Genomic DNA, 27,305 nt, shown 5'->3' with positions numbered 1-27,305 from the left:
GACTACTGGTTACTGGGGTCAGGCACTGGGAGTATTGGCTACTGCGGGGCAAGCAATGTGACTAATAGCTGCCAGGGGCTGCAGGTGTGACTATGGGGCTGTTGCTGTGACTACATGCTCCTGTCGATGGCTGTGACTATTGATTACTGTTCAAGTGGAACTGTGACTGTTAAATGCCATATTAAGGCACTGTGACAAAATTAGCTACTTTGGGTGGGCACTGTATTTATATTTGCTACTCTATGGGAACAGCTTTGCTACATTGGAATTGAGGAGCCTAAAATGTTTTACAGGTTCCCCATGTATGGTCTTTACTTCGTATGAACTATGCCCTATTGTTTATTTTGTGTAGTCCAAACCATGTAATAGTCTGTAATTGTGCTATCATTTTATCACATGTTTGTGAACTGTATGTTTTAAGAAGTGTTAATAACATTTGGAATATATTTATGGAATGGTGAAGTATATGACTAATTGTTTTGAGAATTAATTTATATTATACATTGAGTCTGGTATTTACTACAGTACGTTCTGGTAATGTACTTTTTTCTTCTGACCAACATTTCTGGTACTGTTTTTATGTACTATACTTGGTTCTGGTGCTGTAAATGTGTACAAACATGGATTGCATGCTGTATTTAATCTAAGTTTTGGGCTTGGTTGAGGTGCTGTATTTATGTATAGAACTTGGTTGTAAGGTTGTATTTATGGTATGATCATGGCTCTGGTGCTCTATTTAAACTTGGTTCTGGTGTTGTCAGTGTTAGACCTTCTGCTTGTCAGACCTTCTGAGTCTATGCAGCTAACACAACTTTTTTATATGTATGGTTTGGTAAAGGGGCTGTATATGTGTATATATGAGTTAACATGTTAATTAAATAATTTAACATAAAAAGGGTTAATTTTATTAGTATACTATAAAGTACATTTTAAATATTGGAATTGTTGATTAGAGTAGGTATCATTTTTACTTGTGCCCCGCGTAATGACTTCTTGATCCCACCCCTGAGTACAAATTTAGTTAACTATTGCCAAATGTATTTTTTTTATAAATGTCACAGATTAGGTAAAAGGGTTGTCATCTCCTGGAGTAGACAGGAATTTTTGTGAGGCACAGCAATGACGCCAGTCCATTTGGTACAACTGGTCACAACCTGTTTTATTTTCTTTACAAGCAACAGAAAGACAAAAGTAAAATAATGCAAAATAAATAAATGCAAAAAAAAAGTCTTTGGCCATCTGGTCACCCACTAAACAACAAGCTCTCCCGAACTATCAAGAGGTTATGCCTAATGCGCAGCCTCCCTAACAACACACAGTAAGAAAAGCTCACAGTAGTTTTCCTAGGTGCAGAGAAAGCCCCCGTGCTTCTTCAGTGCTGACCTTATATAAAATCAGCACAACTGTGGGTAATAGAGTAATAGAGACAGCCCAAACCCCAGGCTGTCCGGATGGAGTGGGACCCACCCTCTTTTCCTCACTTCAGTAACACAGGCCCATTTATAGTGTACCAGAGAGCAATTCCTGCAGTTGGGCCTGGAATGGCACCTGTACACAAGTGGTATTTTATATGTTTTATGAGGTAACATGTTCTTATGTAAACTGTGTTATGTATTCCTTGCAACAGTGTAATTAGTAAGCAGAGAATGGGTTAAATTGAAACTACACACAAACTGGCAACAGTGGCACCCGCAGTCTGTGGTGGGGTCTGCTTTAGGTAGTGTTAATCAGGGCGGAAGCAAAAAATTGGACAGATAGGTGGCGTGTAGACATGTACTTCAAGGACTTCAAAGGACTTAATCATCATAGGGAAAGTCTGGATTACAGGGCCCATCAGCCACCTACTCATATTGATAAACTGGGGTTTCAGAAAACCATTTTTCTCTCCATACACCACAACAGTAACTTATTCACAGCCACCATTATTAAGAGTTATATTCAAGTGTCTTGAAGTTATCTGTAAAATAATAATTGCTACACCACCTCCCTCCTTCTATCCCTGTTGCCTGGTCCATCTGCATCTCACCATCATCAAGGGCCATCTTTCATGACAGTAGTATTGGGGGTTGGCCCCAGGGAACAACAGGTTTACATTGTTGACCACAGCAAACATTGGTGCAGTCCCCCTAAAACCTCTACAGTGGCCCCAGAAGACAGAGATTAGAGAGAAGTACCAGAGAGTAGTCTGTTCCCTTGGAAGCCCTCATGTCCACCTGAGACTGTGACAACTCAATGAGTAAGTCCAATGTGCACCACAAGGCCCAGCCATCCCACAGGTAACAGCAACACTCTCACCCTGCAGGTCGTTGTATCCCCTCAACCCAGTGCTCAGTGCTTTACACACAGTGGAGAGAAACCTAAACACCCACAGTCAGCCACTACTAGAAGCATCATCCTTTCATTCCACACCCCAGCACACTGCATATAGTGGATTTCATATAAAACCCTAATGCAGAGAAATCTGCAAAGATCTGGAGTACAAATCCTGGTTTCTTTTTAGCAATATGTAGATGTGAGGAATCTTAGGCAAATATATACCCAATCTACAATTTCTCCAGACACGGTGTCACGTAAAAAAGCCATTTGGATAATTTGTTATTTTCTTTCCATTTTTCCCTACCTCACTAAAATAATTAGTAATAACATTAGGTAGCACACATCTAATGCAGCAGCTGCCATGCAGGTGCACTCTGTGAATGATGGGGCCTTGGCACAATACCTTGCTAACCTTGTCTATACTAAAATGTAATTTTTCAGTGATCCCAGCTGTTGCAGTATAGGTCAGTTGTGCTATAAGCTGACATCAGCTACAGATTATAATAAGTTCTTGTGCTGAGCATTCTGTACCTTAGCCATCATCATACTGCCAGAGTGGCTGGCTATTGCGGCCTTGGGAAGGTTGTGATCACGGTGCTTGGTATAGCGACCGGAGGGCTGACCTACAGCATGGCAGGTCTCAAGCAGGTGGTGCGTGCAATAAATATGGAGGGAGAGGCTTTTGTAAAGGTCTCTCCCTGGGCAACCCCTGAGGTGTCTGTAGGATGAGTCTCTGGGTGATGGATGGGGAACCCATGGTGGTAAACAGCTGTATCCAGGAATCAGATGGAGGTGACGTTGTGCAAATCAACTTGCAGTTCTTTATTGAATGGCAGGCAACGGCCAAAATGATGAACATCAGATTCCTTAAGCTGGAAAGGTCATGGAGAGCCGGTCCACAGGAAAGGTGCATGAAGCCTGATAGTAGATGTAGGCTGGGCTGGTTCAGATGGAAATGAGTCTGGATGGTGGAGCTGCAGTTCTGGGCTTAAGTCTCCAGACTTGCCCTGTGTGCTAGGCAGTAGGTCATAGGCACTAGAAATTCCTGAAGGACAGAGGCTGTGGCAGACAGACCTTGAGGTCTGGTTCTGTCTGCAGCCTCTTATGAACAGAGAGCTAGGACAGACCTTGTCCTAAGAGTGAACCATGTGCTTTCACCCAGCACAGGTATAGATATTCCCCTGGTCAGGTGGTAGCACCTCTCCAATCACCTTCCAGCTTGTGTTACAGAAAAACCATTGGATAATTACATATCACAATGAACTGTTTACCTTGCCAGGAAGAAGCTACAGCAACTACAACTACATCCCAGATTCTACAAACTTCCTAGAGAGGTGATCAATCTCCCTAACAGCCCCTGACCTGGAGAGGGCGCTATTCGCAACTACCAGTCTTCCTATGAATTGGCAGGGGTGTTGCATCCATAACAAGCTTGGCAATGTTGCCAAATCTTTTGGTCTGGCAGAAAACTACATATTCAATTTTAGCTCATAGTGGTTGTAGACAGGAACTGCTTATGACTCCAGAACAAACCACACTTTGGAAATGGAACAGAAATAACAGGAGGTTACCTTTTCTAGGTTTAAAAATATATTAAAAAAACGTTGGTGTTTGTGTACGTACAAGATAACTCTATTATTCTATTTTAGAATCCCAGCATTGCACAGGAGATACAAACAAGATAAATACAATAACAGAAACTTACTATTATGGAAAAAACTAATCCTAAAGCACTGTCAGCTGTCAATCATGCTATACATAAGATGAGCCCCACTTTGCCTGATGTATTGGATTTCCAACTACAAGATCCTTGCGACATTACTACTAATCATCAAGTTACAGATGTTGATCTAAGGGATATACAACATTTACATATGTCTTGAGAGAGTAAACTGTCCTGCGTCCTTTTTCACTGCCTTTCTTTAACAGCTAGCAGGTAATAAATGTGAAGCTGATAAAGTTTCTAATGAGGTAACTCTTTACAGTCCCTGGATAGCGTAATCCCCTTACAGAGCTTAAAGGGGTATTCCCATCTGGGCATTTACATTTAATTAAATTCATTTGCCTTATGTAAACATTTCTTCAATTGGATGTTATTAAAAAAAATGTTCCTGTGTGAAGATAATTTCTCATAAATGTAGTTATTCTGTCCCTTAGAAACGAGATACTTTCCTCGGATACGACCACGTCATACTCTGGCAGCAGTGGCCAGACTTGCGCTATAGAGTCCTGCCAAACCACCAGGATTCAGCAATCACTACCACAGGACGGCTGTGCGACATGTAGTAACTCCCGGACATTTTATATACAATAACCTTTTGTTTCTTTGTGCACTCAATCTATCAGACGTGGTCGTATCTTAGGAAGCTATCTCGTTTCTAAGGGACAACATGGTTACATTTATGAGAAATTATCTTCACACAGGAACATTTTTTTTAATAACATCCAATTGAACTAATGTTTATATATGACAGATTAATGAAACTGAATGTAAGTGCCCAGATGAGAATACCCCTTTAATTATCAAGCAAAGTAATCTCTAGGTATTGAATGAGTTAATCTTTAGCCTCCTGCCCTTATCTATCTGCTGTGTACAGACTTGAGGAGGATCTCAGAAGCATTACTCACTAGATGACACAAAACTTTTTTCTTTAAAGGGGTTTTCCCATGATGGTTGTGGGGTGGGACTCTCTAAGCAGACACTTCATGATTCCGCTTTGCTATGAAATGCTGTGTGCTGACTATGTGCTTAGATTATCAGAGTCCATGTTTATATACACTTTCTTTTACCTTCTGAACATTCACTAGTATCTGACACATAGAAAAACAGATGAGACAAATCAGAGATGATGATATCCATGAGATGCATATTACACATGACTCTACTATCACAGCCATAACATACACAGCTTTGCTATATCTCACCTATAACACATACTGTCAGATCTGCCGTGCCTCTCCCCTGTATAAAGATCTTATCCATCTGTAGCTTTACTCTCCTCACGATTTTCAGGGGAGGCCTTATATTTCTAAGTGTCAACAAAATAGCACGTCTTATTTTTGAGGGGTGTCTTATTTTCAGGGAAACTGGGTATTACTAATTTCTCTATTCATTTCAGAAAAATAAATGCTTCAAAGGTTTAGTTACCCTTTAATGTGATGAATGTTTTCTACAGTTTATTTCCTTACATCACTTATAATCTGCAATTCCTGGCCCTAAGCATTTCATGTCTAAAACATTACTGACAATATCTTAACCAAAATGGATCTATATGCTGCAGCCACATAGATCTAATAGTTTCCTGTACTGAAAAACTTGCTCTAAACTAATTCACAATTCTTATTCTAAAACAATAATAAGTCTTATATAGCTCCATTATATTCTGCAGGTAAATAAAGTACAGTAGTCATGAGATGAAACTATAGGAATGAGGACCTTGCTAGTCACATTGTGACACATTGCGAAATCCTCAGGGTTCACCTGTGACTTCACTTTCTGCCAAAGCAATTTTGGTCTTGCATAGGGAATTGGATATTACACATGCAAGAGGCAGAATGTAGTATATTTGTTGAAATGCCCTTGTAATTTTTATGTGTTTCTATAATATATAGCTCACATAGGATATGTTTGATGAATTGTGTACAGTGACCTTGTTATGTTAGGTTTTGAGTTTAGCAATATGATAGATACAGGGGTGGGTATATAGACAACAGCCGTGGACTTTGCTCACCTGGATGCCAGTACAAGTGGAAACTGTGAGAATATTATATCTGATTTATGGACTTTAAAAGACTGTTTGGGACTTGGTATAAAGTAATGAAGGTATCAGAGCCCAATGTATGTAACAATAAGATGAAACAAGATAAAGATAAAGTTTTGATTAACACAGACAAGTTGGTGTGCATTTGTATGTTGAAAGAAGATGAGAGGGGCCACAATATGAGCAGGGCCGTGCGCCAGTTTTGATTAATCTGCTGCACTCAGGCAAACTGCACATAGTACAGACTGCACTAGTTTAGCTAAATGTGGCCCAATGTGTTTGCACCTCAAAATACATCTGCGTTTTTTTCCCATCATTACGACTGATGTTATATGTGATGCATTTTATTACTGATGCATTTGCTGTACCTCAAAATGTATTGAGTAAACAAGGCCTAAGTAATTTTCCCATGTAGCAGTAGGGGGAATCAATTTCACTGGTGGGCACTAGGCCCCCCAGGCAAACCTTTTACAGTGATGTCGCTGCAGATTAGTGGCTTGTCTATAACAAAGAACAAATAAAGTATAAACACATCATGTACATACAGTACAGTGGCCCTGTAAACAACATGTACATGCACATTTAATATAGGCAATATACATGCACATACAGTATATACACATCATATACATTCACATACAGTATAGACATCATACACTCACCGGCCACTTTATTAGGTACACCATGCTAGTAACGGGTTGGACCCCTTTTGCCTTCAGAACTGCCTCAATTCTTCGTGGCATAGATTCAACAAGGCGCTGGAAGCATTCCTCAGAGATTTTGGTCCATATTGACATGATGGCATCACACAGTTACTGCAGATTTGTCGGCTGCACATCCATGATGCGAATCTCCCGTTCCACCACATCCCAAAGATGCTCTATTGGATTGAGATCTGGTGACTGTGGAGGCCATTTGAGTACAGTGAACTCATTGTCATGTTCAAGGAACCAGTCTGAGATGATTCCAGCTTTATGACATGGCGCATTATCCTGCTGAAAGTAGCCATCAGATGTTGGGTACATTGTAGTCATAAAGGGATGGACATGGTCAGCAACAATACTCAGGTAGGCTGTGGCGTTGCAACGATGCTCAATTGGTACCAAGGGGCCCAAAGAGTGCCAAGAAAATATTCCCCACACCATGACACCACCACCACCAGCCTGAACCGTTGATACAAGGCAGGATGGATCCATGCTTTCATGTTGTTCACGCCAAATTCTGACCCTACCATCCGAATGTCGCAGCAGAAATCGAGACTCATCAGACCAGGCAACGTTTTTCCAATCTTCTACTGTCCAATTTCGATGAGCTTATGCAAATTGTAGCCTCAGTTTCCTGTTCTTAGCTGAAAGGAGTGGCACCCGGTGTGGTCTTCTGTTGCTGTAGCCCATCTGCCTCAAAGTTCGACGTACTGTGCGTTCAGAGATGCTCTTCTGCCTACCTTGGTTGTAACGGGTGGCGATTTGAGTCACTGTGAACCAGACTGCCCATTCTCCTCTGACCTCTGCCATCAACAAGGCATTTCCGCCCACAGACCTGCCGCTCACTGGATGTTTTTTCTTTTTCGGACCATTCTCTGTAAACCCTAGAGATGGTTGTACGTGAAAATCCCAGTAGATCAGCAGTTTCTGAAATACTCAGACCAGCCCTTCTGGCACCAACAACCATGCCACGTTCAAAGGCACTCAAATCACCTTTCTTCCCCATACTGATGCTCGGTTTGAACTGCAGGAGATTGTCTTGACCATATCTACATGCCTAAATGCACTGAGTTGCCGCCATGTGATTGGCTGATTAGAAATTAAGTGTTAACGAGCAGTTGGACAGGTGTACCTAATAAAGTGGCCGGTGAGTGTATATACACACATACAGTATACAGACATCTTATGTACACATACCTACAGTATATATGCATCTTGGAGATTCACATACAGTGTATTGACATCATACATACATATAAATACAGTATATACACTTACACACCATCATTCTCATCTTCACCTTATGCTGTCACCTTCTCATTATAGTAGGTGGATCAGAATTAGTGGGGCCACAGAAAGCAGCTCAGTAAGGCCCCTTTCACACTTGCGTTTTTCACACACGTTTTCTGCGCGTGCTTTTGACGTGCAGAACTTGCATTGCACTCTGACCCATTGTAACCAATGGGTCTTTTCAGACTTGCATTTTTTTTCACACACACAAGTTTTTTTTAACGCGTGTTTAAATCTCGACATGCTCTACTTTTGCAAGTCACGCGAAAAACGCGTGAAAAACGCACCATGCAAGTCTATGGAGATGCATCAAAAACGCATTGCACTCTGAGACACTTGCAGGTCCAACGCAAGTGCAATGCGTTTTTCACGCATCAATTGCCATAGAAAAGATAGAGCTCAGTCCTGAGTCCATTTCACGCGCATTTTCTGTGCGTGAAAAACGCATTGAAATTGCATTGCAATTGCATCAAAAACGTGCGTGAAAAACTGAGACACTGAACAAACTCTGACTGAAAACTGATTGCACTCTGATGCAAAATGTGCGTTTTTCACTGACCAAACCCTGATCGCACCCTGATCAAACTCTGACGTTATCTGCAACGCAAGTGTGGAAGGGGCCTAACTGCTAAGCACATGTAGACTGCCGCCCCAGCTCAGACTGTTGTGCTGTGGGACCTAGTCCTGCTCTCCTTCTGCCCCTCCCCCAATACTTCTCCTCTGAGCTGACAATGGCTCAGATTGTTGTGTTGTGGAAGATGTTCAGCTGAATATGTATACCTGCACGCATCTTCCATTCTCAGCACTGTTTTAGGCTGGCTGACCTGGCCCCCTCACACTCCAGATCCCGTAGGAGCTGTTATGGCTGAGATCCTGGTAGTTATTCCACAGAACAAAAGGAGGATATGCCTTCTTAGATTTCCAGGGGCTGTGTGCATTTTTCCATGTACAATGCTGTACAATATCTGCAGGATGAATTGTACTTCCAAGTGTCAGTCTTTAACATTCCAAGCTATGTACTGGGAAGCAGTAAAAAAAAAATCAAATGCAGTATGATTGTCAGAAAACCACAACTGGGTCATTTCTTAGGAGCTTTGTATTTACCGCTTCCGATGTGTGGTCCAAGTGACACCTCTCTTTTATTCTTTGTTTCATTATGTTTATATAGTTTTTGGGATTTTTTAATATCTTAAAAAATTAAACCTTTCAAAAGCAAAAATAAGTTGGCAGTTTTACCATTGATGCCAATAACTTTTAAATATTCATTACATATTATTTTTCATTGTTTTGTAAGGTGCCATTTTTGCAGGACGAACTAATGTTCATTAATGATACCATTTTGGGGACAGTACACCCTTTTCTTCACTTTTTATTACCAGAACTCTGATGGGCAAAGAAACCAACTCTTATGAGCCATTTTAGTTTTTTGCATTCCCATTTTTTACTCTGCATCTTTAAAAATCCATAATTTTTTTTAAAAATTTCATTTACAGAGGTAGTGACAGCAATTCATGTTTTATGCCAGTTACTGGTAAGCTGGAAAAAAATCTAAATGCACTAAAAATGTTAAAAAAAACAAACACATTTGCATCATTTTCTTGTGGACACTATTTTCACTGTGCACTCCAAATGACCCTGCTAATTAATTTCTTGGGTCGATAGGATCACAGGGATACCTATAAATTTCTATAGGTTTTTTTTTATATTTTAATAGGTTTAAAAAAAATTGAAACCTTTTCTTCATTTCTCCCTATTCTGATGCTAATATCGTTTTCATACTGAGGCATACAGCCTTTACAAGGGGTCTTTTTTCGTGGGAAGTGATGGAGTTAATATTGCTACCATTTTGGGACTGTATGACCTTTTGATAATTTTTTTAATACATTTTTTATGTGTTGCCAAATGGCAAAAAAATGGTGTTTCTGACATTTGGGCGCTATTTTCTGTTACAGGCTTCACCACCGGGATAACCCGTTTTCATCATTTAATACATCAGGCATTTTGTGGTGCAGCGATACAGAAGATATTTATGATTTTATTTATTTTTATGTCAGTTCTAGAAAAAGGGGTGATTTTAACTTTTTTAATAGGTTTTTTATATTTTTACTGCTTTTAAAAGAGGACCTTTTACCACCTCACTTACACGATTAGCATTCGGTAGGGGCTGCCACACCTGTTCAGGGGCACTTCGAAGTTTCTTTCTAGCCCCCACAATGGCAGAGATATCAGTTTCCATACCTGACCATCACAGTATAATCCTGCATTCTGTCAGAGAGGAGGAGCTAAAGGCGTGTGTTATGCTAATCTTCTCTCGTACTGTCTAATTAGCAGCAAACAATTTAAGAGAAGTTGCTTTGAACAGCAGTGATCCCCAATTTCTCTATACTTATATTCCACATATATTCCGCTGACGTTGCATTTATACCGCGTTTACAGACCCAACGCAATGTAAATGCAAATATGATAACATGATGTAAACATGATGTGAACACAGACACGATGTAACTCAAACACAATGTTTCTGCAAAAGTGATGTAAACATAAAATGGGATTTATAAGTATTTACATTAAATTAACACATGCATGGTGCTTACATTGTGTTTGCGCTTGTGTTTATGTAGCGATTGCGTTGACAAGGCGCTTGCATGGCGTTTGGGGGCACTTGCTTAGTGCTCACATTTACCTGGAGCTTGCTGTTTGTGCCCTGTTAATGTTTACGAGGCACTTGGTTTATGTAAAAGTTGCATTGTGTTTATACTACGTGGCGCTTGCGTTAACCGTGCAGTTGGGTTTAGTCTGTTAAGAATATATTGATAGGAATTAATGGTGTTAGTCACCAGTGTTAATGTGTGTTGATGACAATAGATATCAATCCACCCACCTAACACAACCACTGTTCAATTGAACGCCAGCAAACAGCATTGCCAAGCAGCTGGATGCCTGTGGCTCCTATAACTAGTGAGAGCACAGTGCCATCTAGTGCCTTTGTTGAAAAGTCGAATTGCTAAGTATCATAATTCCACAACTTGATGATACACTTTGTTACTTTACTAATAATAACAATTTGTGGTTTAAACTAGTAATCCAATTCACACCTCCAATGATGGTATTGTTAGACTCCACCAATACCATCAATAATAAAAAAAGACACAATAGCAAGAGTTCTAGTTGATTTTATCTTTATCAATAACTGTACACAAACAAGTCATTTTATACCCCACCTAATAAAAGTTAGATTTTAACGGTTACTTGGCAAGTATAGGCCATTATTAAGGTGTTCTAGAATAAACACCCTTTTCCTGTCTACAATGCATTCACATCACAGTTGGCATGTTATGTGGTGTTTGCGTCGTCCCCTCCTCCGCTCGGACAGAAGACAGATTACAATGGTCACATACTAGGACTGATATCTCCACAACCGTGGGGGCTACAAAAAAAATTCAAAGTGCCCCTGAATCTGTGTAGCAGCCACTAAGTCAATCTCCATATGTGAGAGGTGGTTAATGTTTTTAAGATCCCCCAAGGATACTTTAACCCTTGATGGTCTGATCATTTCTACTATATACTGCAATACGTATTGCAGTATATGGAGAATTTGCTATGGATCTAGTACACTGTGCCTCGCCACCAGCATTTACTTGCCGGTGAGGGCTTTGCTGGCAGCAGGTAAATTGTTAACATCACTGCAAGCTGTGATTACAGATGTGCGGTGGGTGTTGTCCAAGACATAAAAAAAACAAAATCGAAGTGGTCGAGTTGGCTGCATGAAAAAAAATGAATAAATAAACAAGTACTTATGTACTTCCTTGGGCCCTCCTGATTTTCATGCACCATGTTCTTCTTTTCTGAGCGCAGCTTCCATGCCCCTGTAAGCAAACAGGGGCATGTAGAGACCTGAACACCGGGAGGGAACGAGGAGGTAAGTAGGTGTTTATATTTTTATGCAGCACCCTCGGGCCACGCCGCTATTTTTTTAAAAAATCTCTCGGACAACCCCTTTAACAGTATTTCAATGTACATGTACCTCAGGTACATCATATGTGTTTCTCAAGATTTTGAGTTATACCTACCTGGTAGTCTCAAAAGCCTGCTACTTTCAGAATTTCTTTTTTAGTCAAAAACAAAGTAAAACAACTAGATTTATAGATAAAGAACCACCAAAACAACAAGCCCAAAAAACAAATCAAGGGAGTATCACTTATTATAAAAGATTGATTATTTATTTGAGGGTGCGAATAAGTTTACAGTGCCAATATTTACAAACTAATATACAAGAACTTGGTTTACTTCAACACAAAGCAGGAAAAAAAACAACATGAGCCTTTAATACAAAGCTATCCAGTCACAGTCAATGTTTTAAAGCCTAATGCACTTTGAGTGTTGAAGCCTTGTAGCATTCCATTTTTCTATTACCTAGACTTCTGCTTTTATGCATTTATATTGTATTTCTTGTTTGCATTCTGCAGGTTGTACACAAGATAGCTTTCAAGATACTCTGCAGTGTTTGTGTGGAATAAACAGAGGCGTTTTCTGGAGTCCAGATCTGGAAACAAGCGGAACCAACAGTTGACACTGTCACATCCAGGCTGACAAAGTGGATGACTCCTTTTGAGGCTAAATTAAAGAAAGAAACAAAAATATTATTTATATGCATACATTCAATAAAACAGCTTCATTTTGCCCTATGTGGTAAAACCATATAAGTGATAAAGATTCAGGTTATGTACATGTTTTTACAATGTCTTGGGGCTATGTAACATAGACTGATCTTTATGTTTAATATGCTACCATGAGAAAACCGACCTGACAATGTGTTCTCGGAAATCAACCAATATTTTTAAACAAAGGACATATTATTTTGATTGAAAAAGGCTTCAAGGCTGTACCACAGCACCTTCCCTCATGCAGACTATTCCCATGACCTCAGAATTGTTTGTTTTTAACTTTTCATTTTCCAATGCTAAATTGAGAGATGCAATATCCAGTATGAAAAAGTGTATTTCAGACTATTAAAAACGTAGTTAGTGGGCGAGATTTACCAGGACTTCTACACCAGTTTTTTGCAATTCCTTGTGAACCTCCCCCTTTACAACACCTCTATGCCAAGTAGACATAGATGGGTGTGAAGGGATCGGACCTGTCCTGCGCACTCACTGTAGCCTCTACCCATTCAGGTTTGAATAGCGTAATTCTAATTGCACGCCAACACAGCCGGCCTTCTGACGTATCCGTCACGTAGGAGGAACATGGCTTATATCCAATGTCGATGCACAATGTCCTCAAGTGTGTATATGTTATAGGATAGTGGGAAGCATAGAGGGTTTATTGCAGTATTGCAGATTGAAAAAATAATTTAAGGACATTCAAAATAACATATTTCAAAGAAAACAAAACAGTATCAATAGTATATATTTCACAGATACGTTTAGACAATTTTAAAGCTATTGTCCCGTAACATCACTTGCAGGGTACCTACACTATACATTAGGAAAAAGCTGACATCTCGCTAACATTAGTTTTGCTTCGGAGCCTACCAGAAATCTACCACAGTCTGTATTACACATCTTGTTATTGGTTCAGGTTGCTGCTTTCTTCCACCCCCAGCGATGCTGCATCTTCAGACTGGCCACCTGACCCTATTTGTCTTGCACACAATGCAGTGTGGAGGAGTCTCCAATGGCACTGCACATAGCCTTGCCATGAATTAGTTATCTAAAAAAAATGTTAAAACTGGAAGTCAAATAACGTACAATTTAAAAATGCACAGTACCTTTCCAAGCTCAGGGAATATCTCAAGGAGAACAATATCTAGTAGAACATAGGACAGCTGAAATGACATGACAAACTTGGTGTTAATGTAAAGTTAGATATCAGAAATTAATAACATACAATATATATTGTTATATTCCAAACTTTCAGGGTAAAAATGGATCACAAGACCCTCTGAAGCTCAACACTTGCTTCAGATACACTTCTATCACAGCATCTATAAGGCTTTGAGTTTACTACATAACATAGAAATCTGTCCCGATTCAACTTGTCCTGGATGCTCTGCCCCAGATGCTAAGCTACTCCATATACTGTGGGAATGCAGGTATTTGAGAGGTTTTTGAAATGAGGTGCTACTCCTGATTCGAAAGGTGCTATCTGATGATCTAGAGCCGGATCCAAAAACTGTGTTTATAGAGAAAGATGATGTCAATAGCATCACTTCACTGTGTATCCAATAATTGCTATACCTGGCCCGGAACTATATAGCAGCCAAGTGGATCCAGGCCTCCTGTCCACATTATAGCAATTTATAAACAAGAACAAGAATATAATATGACTTAAATGGGATATGTATATGAAGCGGAAATGGCCCAAAAAGTTTGAAAAGTTTTGGGGTTGCTTGTTGGAACTGCTCGGACTTCTAGCCCTGGTAGACTTATGTGGGAGCATTAGCCGTATGTCAGCACCAAGTAATTAATAAAAAAGTGTGTATCATTTTGATATTTGCTGTATTACAAGAATTGTATACTGCCTTGAATGTTTGATATTTTCAACTTATAAGGGAGGATGTATTAATGAGTGGTTCTTTAGACCAGTGCAGAGTAGAACTATACAGTTCTTTGCTGGGCCACATTAATGCTATATATGATGCTGGATGATTATTCTGGTGCAGTATAAGACTGGCGAGTCATACTATTTCAACAGTTTTGACCCTATAACTACTGACACTGATGGTGTCTTAACAAAATATTGTTTATATTAGAGGTAGCAGAATTGCTGGCCTTGTTCCAGACCTTAGTAATACTCTGAGGGAGGCATTTGCATTGCTCTTTGTTTCACATACCCATTCCTATGCCTGCAAGGAACCAAGGAGAAATGCAGATAGTGATTTAAAGGGAAGCCGTCACCACACTAACGCCCCCAAAACTACAAACAGTACCTTCTTCTGTAATATACATGTCCCCTGGAGGTCATAGTTCTAGGTTGCAGCATTAATGAAAAACATTTTTTATTCTTTCGTACAATGCAGTCAAGCGACCCCGCCTCCTGCATTCAGGCAACCCCACCTTCTGCAGTCAGGTTGCCCTGCCCACTCCATGCATCTGGTATACTGCCTCCTAGATCTCCTGACATCACTATTAGGAGGCAGGGCCGGGCCAGATGCATGGAGAGTGCAGAGCAGCCTGACTGCACGAGGCGGGGGTTGTCTAACTGCATTATACAAAAGAATAAAAGATTATTTCTTTTATTCATGCTGCAACCTAGAAATATGCTAAAAACAACTCCAGGGGAAGGACAGATTACAGAAGAAGATATTGCTAGTGGGCTTGGGGGAGAAGAGATATTGTAGTGAAAGGTTCCCTTTAAATGTTAAGGACCACCCTCAGAGTACTTGCAAAATTTGCAGTTCTGTATCAATAATATGCTCAAACAGCTCCACTCGTTTCATTTATTTTTGTAGAAAATTTTGAGGAAACTTTGTCCTGCAAACATTACAAAAACCAACTGCAATTACACAGAACTGAATGAAAATAACATTATAAGACAAACCTACATATTCAACATGCAGTCTAGCAAGAAACTAAAGTTCAAGGATTTGAAATATAAGAAATATTAATGCTGAACCAAGAACACTTGGGCAAGGATTTACTTTTGATTGTTTCAGTCTCGCAAACGTATTTTCTTTTTCTGATCCGTACCAAACAGGTATGTGTGAATTTTCTGGTTTTCATTTTAAATCAATAAGTATAGAGAGAGAAAATGTAGAGCTTACAACATAAAGATCAATTCTACTACTGGGATATAAAAAAGTTTGTATTGTGACCACAAGACTATTTCCAGCTATGGTATTTTAATCAGTATAATTACACATCAATAAATACCTGCTTATTGAGCACCGGTTGCTGAAGACCATCAAATAGTAACCGAATCCCTTCAAACTTCGCTTCATCCCCAATACACTTTCCTATTAAATCTAAAAAAATAATTGATGAAAAAGAAGTTGTCGACATGTGATGTAGTAATAAGTAATAGCAAAGAAGACAGCACAGCACAGAACAGAATTTAAAAAGAGTGCTTTATTCCAACCAAATGCAACAGTTCGATCGCATTGCATTGCATTTGGTTGTAATAAAGCACTCTTTTTGAGTTCATCTGTCCCTGTGCTTTGCTGCGGTCTTCTTTGCTATTATTGGATTCATTAGGAACCCCAGACTGGAGGGGGGGCACTTTATTACACTTTATACATTGTTCACGTGTATCTACAAAATGCATAATATGCAGCTCTGATTTTTAAATGCACAACGTTGGGCCTACAACATGCAAACTATATCTGAAATCAATCTGCCAACTCACACTAATCTTGTAGAAAGTGCTTCTTCTAATAAGTACAGTATTAGATACTGTAGCCTAACACTTGACCATTCAACTTAGCCCAGTCTTCTCACTGTAAAGTCCTAAATATATGTTCTATCGCTGTGTGTAGGTGGCTGAAGGCATTTCTCATGCCTTCAACAGGTCTTTTACTTCTTTTTGACTAATGTTCTTACAAATGCCACAGACCTGGAATGTAAGCCATCATTTCTGTAAAGGTCTGTTGTGCCCTTTTTTGCTTAACTGCTGCAGATCGTGGTTCAGTGGTCTCACAAAACACAGCATCTACAGAAAATACAAAATACAAGTTCAAGCAATGTTGAAAAAGATAATCAGAGTACAGCGCTACTAACATATATTGTAGAAACAAGTACAATCACAGTTCCAATAAAAAAATCAATTTTATCACCATTTTTTAATCACAATATTGGAGAAGCTTGTGATCCTTTAACCGGAGAGTACATAAAGAATGTTTGTGTATGATGCTAATAGAAGGAAAACTGTGAAAAAAATATTTATATTCAAAGATTGTAGCTTCTCCAAGTGCAAAGGGACATGTCCTTACACCATGGTTAGCTTATAGAGGCAGGTACTTCCAGTCGCACGGTACAGCATTAGATTCAATGCTGTACCAGGCACATGACACTAGATGGAACCCCTGTCTTTGTAAAAAATGTTTTATATATACACACTTCATATCTCCATATTCTGTAAGTGTGAAGTTGTAACTGGGACCGAAGGTTGAATAAGTGTGTATATATACAGCTATAATAACTAGGGGCTAATTCCTTAATATGTTTCTGTAATGTTAGAGGGCTCTGCTCTTCATATTTAATCGGGGCATTAATAATAATACTGCTTTGTTGTTACCTCACACATAAGCAGATAAAAGATAGAAGTGTACGTACCCCTAAGAAGAGTAATTAAAGAAACCAGTCGATGCTCTTGGCTTAGTTGTTCAAGTTTACGCTGCAGGTAGTGGTCTGTATAGGTCTCAAGGGTGTTTTTGAAAAGGATTCGGCCTCCCATTAAAAGGTGATGAAACCAATCAGAAATGTGGAAAACAACACGTCCTGTTGGTAATTTGAACAAATATATATTTTTAAAAAATAATAATTTTAGTGAATGATACTTTGAAACTACTTTTCAATGAACATATGTATTCATATACTCTATAAGTGCACTACAAACTCACAGCTAAGGTGCAGAGATGAAAGCTGCAGGAAAAGCAGGACTAACAAGTCGGACATGATTTAAGATTAAAGTGGACCTTTAACCACCTTCACCAAACTCCTTCCATTCTATAAAATTAGTGGTTCCACTGATTCAGGAACAGTCAGATTATCTTCTCTAGTCCCCATTGTTCCTGAGAAGTCAAAAATTTTAGATCTCTACTGGTGGAGCTAAGCTTTCTGTCCAAGAGCACCTGTTTTTGCACAGGAGAGCCTGATTAGTATAGCTTCAGGATAGCTTTAGGGGGGCTTAGGCAGGATTATGTTCTATGGAAATGGGGCCGATTTGAATTTTTATTTTACTAAAAATGTTTACTTTTTTTATTATTCTTTTTTTTTACTATTTTTCAGACCCACTAGGGAACTTATACAGTATGGCAGTATATGGGGATTTTACAGATCATCTATAACAATGCGCACTGGCACATTGTAATAGATCGTGTGGAACTAATCAACTGCGGCTTTATAAAGACCTGAGGATGTAATGGCGACCGATCGTCGCTCCCCGATGAAGTCACAGGGAGCGACAACCAGAGCTTACAGCAGCATTCAAAACGATAACCGTCAATAAACAGCAATCAAAAGGATAGCCTGTGAGCCCTCTCCATACACCCATAGCGTACACCCTAATACGGCAAACTTAGGGATGGGGTTAATGAAGAATACAAAGCAAATGATATTGGTGATAAGCTCTAGAATGGTTCTGGAGAAAATAGAAAAACAACACATATGACAAGAATTTACAGCATTGTTTTAACTGGTTCATAGAACTAAGAAAATGTATAAATACTTAAAAGTCTAGCAGTGATATTTGTGCTTACTTACCAATATATAAAAGATAGTCATAGACCCCTTCCACAGTCATGACATTTATAAAACAATTCGGGTTTGGCTTCCTCTCTACATTTTCAGGGCGGTTGGCATTGTTCTTGTACAAATCATTGAAAAGCTACATATGAAAAAAGCAACAGACAAAATATTGGGGGAGATTTATCAGATGCGTCCGTGAGCAAAACTGTTCTTGTTGCTCATGTCAACCATCCATAGCCCAGCTTTTACTTTATAAACTGCTGTGGGAAAAAGAAAGCCGAGGTCTGATTGGTTGCCATGGGCAACTAGAACAGTTTTTCCCTCAGACACTTATTAAGAGTATGATGTATGTGTGTACATTATTATACACACCTGTCAGTCTTACTCCATACCTTTTTGTCATTTTCTGAGGTAGGGCTAAGTATTGTCAATTCAGGTCTGCTTGGCTTGGGTTTTGGAGATTCACAAGAATCAATAAAGTTCATTATGAAAGGCTCCAGATGTTGCCCTTTCTGCAAGGTAAAAAAAAACAATTACAACTTTTGGAAGATGTAAGAGAAGATGAATATGCCTCCAAAATGTATATGCCGTCACCTCTTTTATTAATTTTCCTGGCACAGACTTGATCATCTTTCCTGTAAGTTAGAACAGAAAGATAAGAAATATTTACACTGCAGTTTAAACATTTGCCAAAGAAGCAGTCACAAATATACTGTAATCTTTCCTAATTTAAAGAGAACCCGTCATGCAAAATAACCCCCTAAACTAAATATATTTTCATAAACTGCCATTAGAGAGCATTGCCTCTATCCCTTCATTGTCCCTCTACATGCCTGTAAACCTAAGCAATGAGGTCCTAAAGCTGTATGCAAATGACCTGTAAAATGTCCAATGAGTCATTAGCATATTCAAGCTGTCCACCTTATTCATGAGTGGGAGGCACAGCCACACCCCCAGTGCATGACTGACAGCCTGTATAATGATGTGAGGCTGTATAATGATGTGCTTCCTGGTGCTGGTGGCCACGCCCCCTGCAGCCTGTGTGTGCATGTGTGTGTGTGAATAGGAGAGATACAGCAGCTCCAGGATGCAGCCATGTTACAGCAGAACATGTCAGATTCATGTGTAGCTGATGTCTGTGTCTCTCACCTGTATATTAGCAGGATGCAGCACACACACTCACACATTTGCAATACTTTACTTTACATTACACACAGACATGAGCAGGGGGAGGAGAGGGGAGGAGTAATAGTGGTGACATCACTGCCTCTGACCATGTGACCAGCCTCATTTACATTATAAAAAATAGATGATTTTACAATGATTAATGTATGAAATAACTAGATAAAGGCTGGGATGGGATCCTTGTGAGCTGCTCCAACACGTAGTAGTGACAGGACAAGTGACACAGACCTGATGACAGGTGTCCTTTAAAATAATCATTGGCAATGGGCCAGGCCACAAATAAAGTTATACATTTATATGCACTTTAATGGCAGACCTTCACCTTGATGTAATTCTTCCAAAATTCTTATTTGCTATGATGGCTAAAATGCCAGAGGAATCAAATGGGTGAGAACTTAAAAGGAAATCTACCATGCATATCCATACCAAAGATATTCACTCATAGATCCAGGCACCATGACTTTGGAGATCTTGTAAAATAAAATTTTGCAGCCGTGCTAATGAGCCCAAAGGGCTCTGGTGGGTGTTATCGGAGGCTCTTAGTGCTGTGGTTTCATCGGCTGTTACAATGAGCAGGGATCGCTCCTCCCTCCTACAATCTGCTGAAATTTCCTGTGTTGCAATGAGAAGCGGAAAGTGCCAAGCAGCAGCAGAAGGAAGGGTGAGACCCTGTAACAGCCTGTGAATCAGCAGAATGGAAGGGCTCTGGGTACCTCCCAAGTAGCCCTTCAGGCTCAATAGCATTATTTTAAAGTTTATTTGAAAGGCAGGAGGCCATGGATAACAAATATAAGAAGATTATGATAGTAATGGGGATTGTTTCCCCTAAATCCCTTCCTCATCCAATCCCTACCCTTCCTTGGTTGAACTTGATGGACAAGTGTCTTTTTTCAACCGTATAAACTATGAAACTAAAGGTACCTGGATCTATAACAAAGTGTGTCCCTGGTTTACTCATGTTTAATTTGGATTTTTTGTGCGCCTTATAGTCCGAAAAATATGGTACACATATAATAATAAAAATCAAGAATCAAATACCAAGGTTGACATCTGGAAGGATCTTGTCATGAAACTGGGTTTCCAAACTGTTAGGTGACAAAAAATCAGCTAATAATTGGCTATTGCTCAGCTCTGGATGTTGCAGCAGTTTCTGTAACAAAAAGAAACAAAATATTTACATCTTCTGTTTCTTACTCCCCTCATTCCAGAAGCAATAACTTTCTTTATTTTTCCGTTTACAAAGATGTGTAAGGGGTTGTTAGTGGGGTACTTTAATCTTCCATGCATTATACTGGAAAGCTGAAAAACCTTGTGCAGTGAAATTGACAAAAAAAAACATACATTTACAGAGTTTTCTTGTGTGGCAAGTTTTTATGACTATCTTTGTGCGCACCTTTTTATTATTTGCTTCAGTACTATTACAGGGATATCAAATGTATATATGTTTAATTAGATCTTTTTAAAAATGTAAATCTTTTGTACAAAAAATTGCCCCTTTGCCAAATTCTGAGGCCAATAACTTTTCTAATACGTTGGTGTACGGACCTATGTAAAGTGTCATTTTTGTGGTACATGCTGGTTCCTTCATTTAATTCACTATTTATTTCAATTTAAATATTTCACGTTTCTCGTTGCTACATTGGCGTACACAGCACCATGGTTATAGGTCCAGACTCTAGGACGCAGACACTAGGTAGAAAAAAAAAAAAGTGTTGGCTCTTATTTGATGGGCTATGCCCCCAACACACACTCTATGCCGATTAGTGCCGATGAAGCATACCGTATTTTTCGGACTATAAGGCGCACAAAAAAATCCTTTGATTTTCTCAGAAATCAAAAGGTGCGCCTTATAGTCCAGTGCGCCTTATATATGAACCGTACTTATAGACAACAGCTGCCTTGAACTGTGCACAGGTCTGCCACCTGCTGGTCATTCATTCTTATAATCCTGTGCACCTTATAGTCCGAAAAATACTGTAATTATTATTTTTGCACACCAATATTCAATAGATAATTAAAAAAAAACTGCTAAAAAAATCAAACCTGTAAGTATTCCTGAAATTCTTCTCTTTTTGATTTTAGAAATTCATAATTTTTAGGTCCAATAATCCTTTTTGATGGAAGCTGGGCATCTGGAAAAGTACCTACATATGAAAGATATATATGAAACGTTACACACTGTCAGGTCATTTATCATTAGCCTGGAAAGAAGTGCCTTTTATTTTTGTGTTTGGGGCTTGTATGATTCATCTTAGAGGGCAAGTCTTCTGTTTTTGGCAACTTTATTAAGTAAACCATTCTGCTCCCTTCCCTTCAGTTTTTTTTGCACAGAAACTTGCAAATAAATTGCACAAATGCTTGCAAGTTTTTTGCATCTACTGCACGTAACTTTACAAATTATTTTAAAATCAATATCTGAATTCCAAAGATAAATCGGACAAAACACTGGAAAATTCCGTTATGGTGGGTTGGGTAAAAAGTTGCAAAAATAGGCGAAAATCCCCCATTGGAAGGAAGTGGAAAAGAGGAGAAAAGAATGTGATAAATCCCTGCACTGTGCCCTTAGGAGTAAAGATTGTTCACCTCTCTTATGTTAAGCTTATTCACTGTGGGTATGTCGAGAGTAAGATTGGTAATAAAACCTAACTTTTATTAATACATACTGATAAAAGGATAGAGACAACTAAATTATATACGTGTTAAAAACATTAGAGATCAGATCCCGGCTTCAGGAGCCAAGCTTTTGTAAGGAGTCCTGCAGGTCATACAAGAGGTTACACGAGGCGGCTACTCCACGCCCCGGTAGCCTCTTTTCTCCTCCTACTCACCATCTTCGGCGCGTAGCTGCTCGTAGCTGCGCGCCCTTGTCCGACGATCCTGCAGTCTGCATGCGCGGACGAGGGCGTGCAGCTACGAGCAGCTACGCGCCAAAGATGGTGAGGAGGAGAAAAGAGGCTACCGGGGCATAGCATAAAAGTTTGATAAAAGTTACTAAAAAAGTGCGGGGACGTGAGGATTAGCCCTTAAAAGGGCTATCCTCACGTCCCATTGATCCACCTACCACCTGATCGACCTTTATAGGTAGATTTGTGGTGGTTGGTTCCCTTTAACTATTAACTTTATCAGACACTTGACATTTTAGGCACACTGAACGGACATGAATAAGGAACTGTGCAATAATATTTCAAAACATAAGTGCTAGCTCAAAATAGGAATAATACCTACCATGGAATTCTGTGAGTTTCGATTCCAAAACATAAAACTCTATATATTTCCTGTACACGGACCAATGTTCTGCCTCATGTCCAACTATAAAAAAAATGTAAGTGCATTATTAAAAATAGCAACACATCCATAATCTAAAGGGTTGCCTGGGGAGAAATAAAATTTGGTATCTGGCGAGGGACTTAAAAAATACAAAAATTCCTCATGTTCTCCTGCAGAGCGGCCCGTCACTGTCGGCCTCTATTTTCAGTGGCCGGTGGAGCCGTTCCGACAAGTAGCATGCGACTGCTGTGACAGGAGTGTAGACAGTAGCGTCCGCACGGCGGTGTTGGTAATGAAACTGCCAGCTTTTCTATACAAACAGAGGCTGGCAGTGTTGGGTGCCGCGGGAGAATGGGAACGCCGAGCCACCATTTTTCTCCCTAGACAAGCCCTTTAAACATAAAAACAGACATGCAGACTTTTTATAGAATAAACGACACTTTTCATACAGCTCATTACCTGCTTTTCTGTCATTTCTCTCAACATCTATGCAAAACACAGGAATTCTTTCTTTACGATCTCTCTTTTCAAGATCTTCAAAAAAATCTACAAATGGAATGCTGATTTTCCATGCAGAGAGATTGCGAGGTGTATTTGGAGTGGTTGCAGTGAGAGCCTCTACTGGAGAGTCATCTTCTACTACCATAATGCCTTCTTCAATCTGATGGAAGATATATATATTGACGTGTGAGCCAACGTAGTAGAAGTAGAAAGGCATTTTCATGTAAAAGGTTTTTTTCGTATAAAAGACTTAAAGGCATTGCGCACCACTTACAACTTTATTTTCCTAACTCCCGACTTTTTAATACATTTTAGCCTCTTCATAAATAATGGCAGGTAGTTTGCATGAAAGGCTATATACAGAAGAGCTCTACATCAGCTACAGAGATGCAGTAACCAGTGAGTTTAACCACTCCCCCGTCTCACAGCAGCAAGCTCAGTGTGATATAAAGCAATCATGCCTTATGTCACGCCCCTTCCCCCTGTCCTGGTATGTAACAATACACTCACTAGACAGTCATCACTCTTATCTACTGACTCTGCTGGACATAGAAGACATGATCTTATGATGAATCTCAAAGTCTCTGTACATCAGTGTAACACACTGAAAAGGAGGAGACTTGAGTTTTATCTAGTAACATAGTAGTTATGCAGTGTTAATGAAGAAGGGAGGGGGAGCAGGTGCTATGGGTATTCATGTGAGCTCCCGACAGATAGCAGAGAACATGTGACCCGAGTTATGGAACGTCCACAGTGCCAAAACTAAGTTAGATTAGAGGCTGGTGTATATAGCCTTTAAATAGTGATTACCTGATGAAATATCATGATAGCGGATAGAATAAATTCTTTTCCATGATATAGATTACAACATATAACCTGATCCTGGCTGGATATCACCTATTGTGAGCTTCCCAACAAAACAGATGGTATTAATATAGTCATGGAAAGGTAACTATAACATCTGAGACAAAGGCTGGGGGATTAGGGTCTCTGTCCTTACATTAAGTATTGCAGATACTGTTCCAATAACTAAAAACATTCAAAAAGTGAAGCCCAAGGACTACTATGATGCAAAGGCAATCTTTTATTTGAAGTAGACAAGTAATTTTCACTATTACGCCGAGTTACACTCAACCGGACTTGCCTATGTCAAACACAAGGAGCAGTGGACAGCAGAAAGTAGGAATAAGTAGAGAGAGCAACTACTGGTAGTGTACATCAGCTCAAACTAATGGCGCGCTTTGTACTGATATACAACACCAGTAGCTGCTCTCCCTACTTATCTCTTCTTTCTGCTGTCCACTGCTCCTTGCGTTTGACAAAAGCCGTCTGGAAGAAATGTTATGCAACACACCAGTGCAATAGTGGAAATTACCTGTATACTTCAAATAAAAAAAACTTTTGTTCACTTCAAAGGAGTGCTTGGTCTTCACTTTCTATACTTTATTGGAGTAAGTATCCGAAATCATACAGTACCCGCCCCCTTCGATGTGCGGCTGCTCAACTTTATAATTAAAAACCTTGAAAACTTCAGAAAAACAGAATTGCAATAACCATATGACATTGAGTTGTTCATAAATATTTCAGAGCACATGAACTTAATGTTGATTTTAAGATGAATATATATTCTATGGGAGAACCTGCATTGTATTTAAACATCCCTACAATAGTGTAACAAAAAAACAGGAGTACAGATTTTAAAAAAACTTTACGTACTGCATAATCGTCCCCCTCTGCCATTCCATAATTTGGCAACATGGCTCCCTCCATCGTTGTGCTCTTAAATACTCCTTTTATCCTACTGCCAATCTTCCCGATTCCTGAGGGTTCCCCTCCTCTTTTCTGAGTTGTCCTGAGACACATAAAAATTACATTACAATTAGGATTTATATTATTTAATGCTGCTACATAGAGGTCTTATGCATGCACATTAGCCCCTGGCCCACCATAACATTAGTCCCAGCACCTAATATGCTATTTGGCCTCTTTAAAGTCAGATGGCTAATCCTTGGCTAGAGAAGACTGCTTGATACCACCACCCTTCCAGTAGGAAGTCAATAAGAATATTGGGTGCTGAAACTAATAGAAATAAGGGGATAATATAAGAAATATATGGGATCAGGGATTGGTGAGAGAAATAATACCAGCAGCGCCAGAACAAACATTTATAATAGTGCTGGTGAAACATCCTGTGAGGATTCACAAACAAAAACCTTGGACACTAGTAGCATGCTTGCTGATGCCGCAACAGCAGAACATTGCTGCTCAACAGAAGCCAATCTACAATCCTTTGGCCTTGGCCCCTATAACGGGAAACTATGGGTAAGTTTAACACAAAAATGATGCAGAACAAAAAAGGCAGCCTAGAATGCCACTCCAAACATCTTTTCCAAATTTGAACAACAATACATTACCTTATGGGATCGTGCCTGAAAATAGTTTAAAAAACATTAATAAAAAAAGCAGTTAGTATGAAAGGCCACAAAGGCAAGACTACAGCAAGTGCCACAAATACTTGCAGTCACAACAACAATCTGGAACATGTGTATACAGACAACATGTTATGGGACAACTGTGTCATCCAGGCAGCCATGTTAAGACAAAAGATGCATTAGGGGAACAGCACTGGGCATGGCATCTATTTACTGGTCATGCATTGTGCATCATGATGCAGGAGCCAGACATACTGCCTTCACTGGAGTGAAATGTTTAAAGGAGTTTGCCACCTTTAGTCTATTCCAGCTAAACTGCTGTAAGTATATGTAACTTGCACAGATCTATAAAATTATGCCCACAATGTTTAATTTATTGTGTTGGCAGAGTGTTGTGAATATTTTTAGAATATACCTTTAACCCCTTAAGGACGCAGGGTATTTTCGCTGATTTCTCGCTCTCCATCTTCAAAAATCCATAACTTTTTCATTTTTCCGTGTACAGAGCTGTGTGAGGGCTTATTTTGTGCGTAACAAATTTTACTTTCCCATGATGTTATTTATTATTTCATGCCATGTAGTGGGAAGCCGCAAAAAAATTCCAAATGTGGAAAAATTGAAAAAAACTGCATGTGCGTCATGTTCTTGTGGGCTCAGTTTTTACGACTTTCACTCTGCGCTCCAAATAACATGCCTACTTTATTCTTTGGTTCGGTGTGATCGCAGTGATACCAAATTTATATAGGTTTTATTGCGTTTTAATAAATTTTCAAAAATTAAACGAATGTGTACAAAAAAGAAAAAAAAATTTTTGCCATCTTCTGACGCTAATAACTTTTTCATACTTTGGCGCATGGAGATGTGTGAGGGGTCATTTTTTGCGAAATGAGCCGACGTTCTCATTGCTACCATTTTGAGGACTGTGCAACATTTGGATCATTTTTTATTGCATTTTTTATGTCATCTAAAAAGGTGTAAAAGTCGCATTTTGGACATTTGGGCGCCATTTGCCGTTCCGGAGGTCACCGCCGCCCGTAACCGTTTTTATATTTTGATAGATCGGGCATTTTGGGACGCGGCGATACCTAATGTGTCTGTGATTTTTACTATTTATTATATTTTATATCAGTTCTAGGGAAAGGGGGGTGATTTGAACTTTTAATATTTTATTATTTTTTTACATTTTTTAAACTTTTTTTTTTCTCTTTTTTTCCACTGTTTCTTAGACCCTCTAGGGTACATTAACCCTAGATGGTCTGATCGCTCCTGCCATATACTGCAATACTACTGTATCGCAGTATATGGCATTTCTGCACACTATACATTATAATGAGCCACAGGCTCATTGTAATGCATGTGCAGAAGCCATGTATCCTCGGGTCAAACGAAGACCCGAGGCTACCATGGCAACCGATCGCCGCCCCCCGATGACGTTCGGGGGAG

General features: G+C 39.5%; 1 protein-coding gene across 3 annotated transcripts in view; it reads right to left on the bottom strand.

Moving 5' to 3' along the window:
- Positions 1-12,269: 12,269 nt before the first annotated feature.
- The window catches only part of SNX14 (sorting nexin 14), a 40,102-nt gene continuing 25,066 nt past the window's right edge, over positions 12,270-27,305 (bottom strand). For 2 of the 3 annotated variants that reach the window (XM_072142012.1, XM_072142013.1), the window contains 13 exons: positions 25,147-25,282; positions 23,389-23,590; positions 22,888-22,971; positions 21,706-21,806; positions 20,701-20,812; positions 19,072-19,112; positions 18,870-18,989; positions 18,493-18,616; positions 17,344-17,508; positions 16,625-16,720; positions 15,946-16,037; positions 13,842-13,898; positions 12,270-12,685 (listed from right to left, as the gene is read on the bottom strand). In XM_072142012.1, coding sequence (XP_071998113.1) covers positions 12,647-12,685; positions 13,842-13,898; positions 15,946-16,037; positions 16,625-16,720; positions 17,344-17,508; positions 18,493-18,616; positions 18,870-18,989; positions 19,072-19,112; positions 20,701-20,812; positions 21,706-21,806; positions 22,888-22,971; positions 23,389-23,590; positions 25,147-25,282 — 1,369 coding nt within the window. In that variant the 3' untranslated portion in view covers positions 12,270-12,646. Of the gene's footprint in view, positions 12,686-13,841; positions 13,899-15,945; positions 16,038-16,624; positions 16,721-17,343; positions 17,509-18,492; positions 18,617-18,869; positions 18,990-19,071; positions 19,113-20,700; positions 20,813-21,705; positions 21,807-22,887; positions 22,972-23,388; positions 23,591-25,146; positions 25,283-25,844; positions 25,860-27,305 lie in introns of all 3 variants that reach the window. The other variant, XM_072142011.1, reaches the window with a different exon arrangement.

Source organism: Engystomops pustulosus, chromosome 3, assembly GCF_040894005.1.
Source record: "Engystomops pustulosus chromosome 3, aEngPut4.maternal, whole genome shotgun sequence".
In the NCBI taxonomy this organism is placed as follows: domain Eukaryota; kingdom Metazoa; phylum Chordata; class Amphibia; order Anura; family Leptodactylidae; genus Engystomops; species Engystomops pustulosus.
This window is presented reverse-complemented; position numbering and strand designations above follow the sequence as displayed.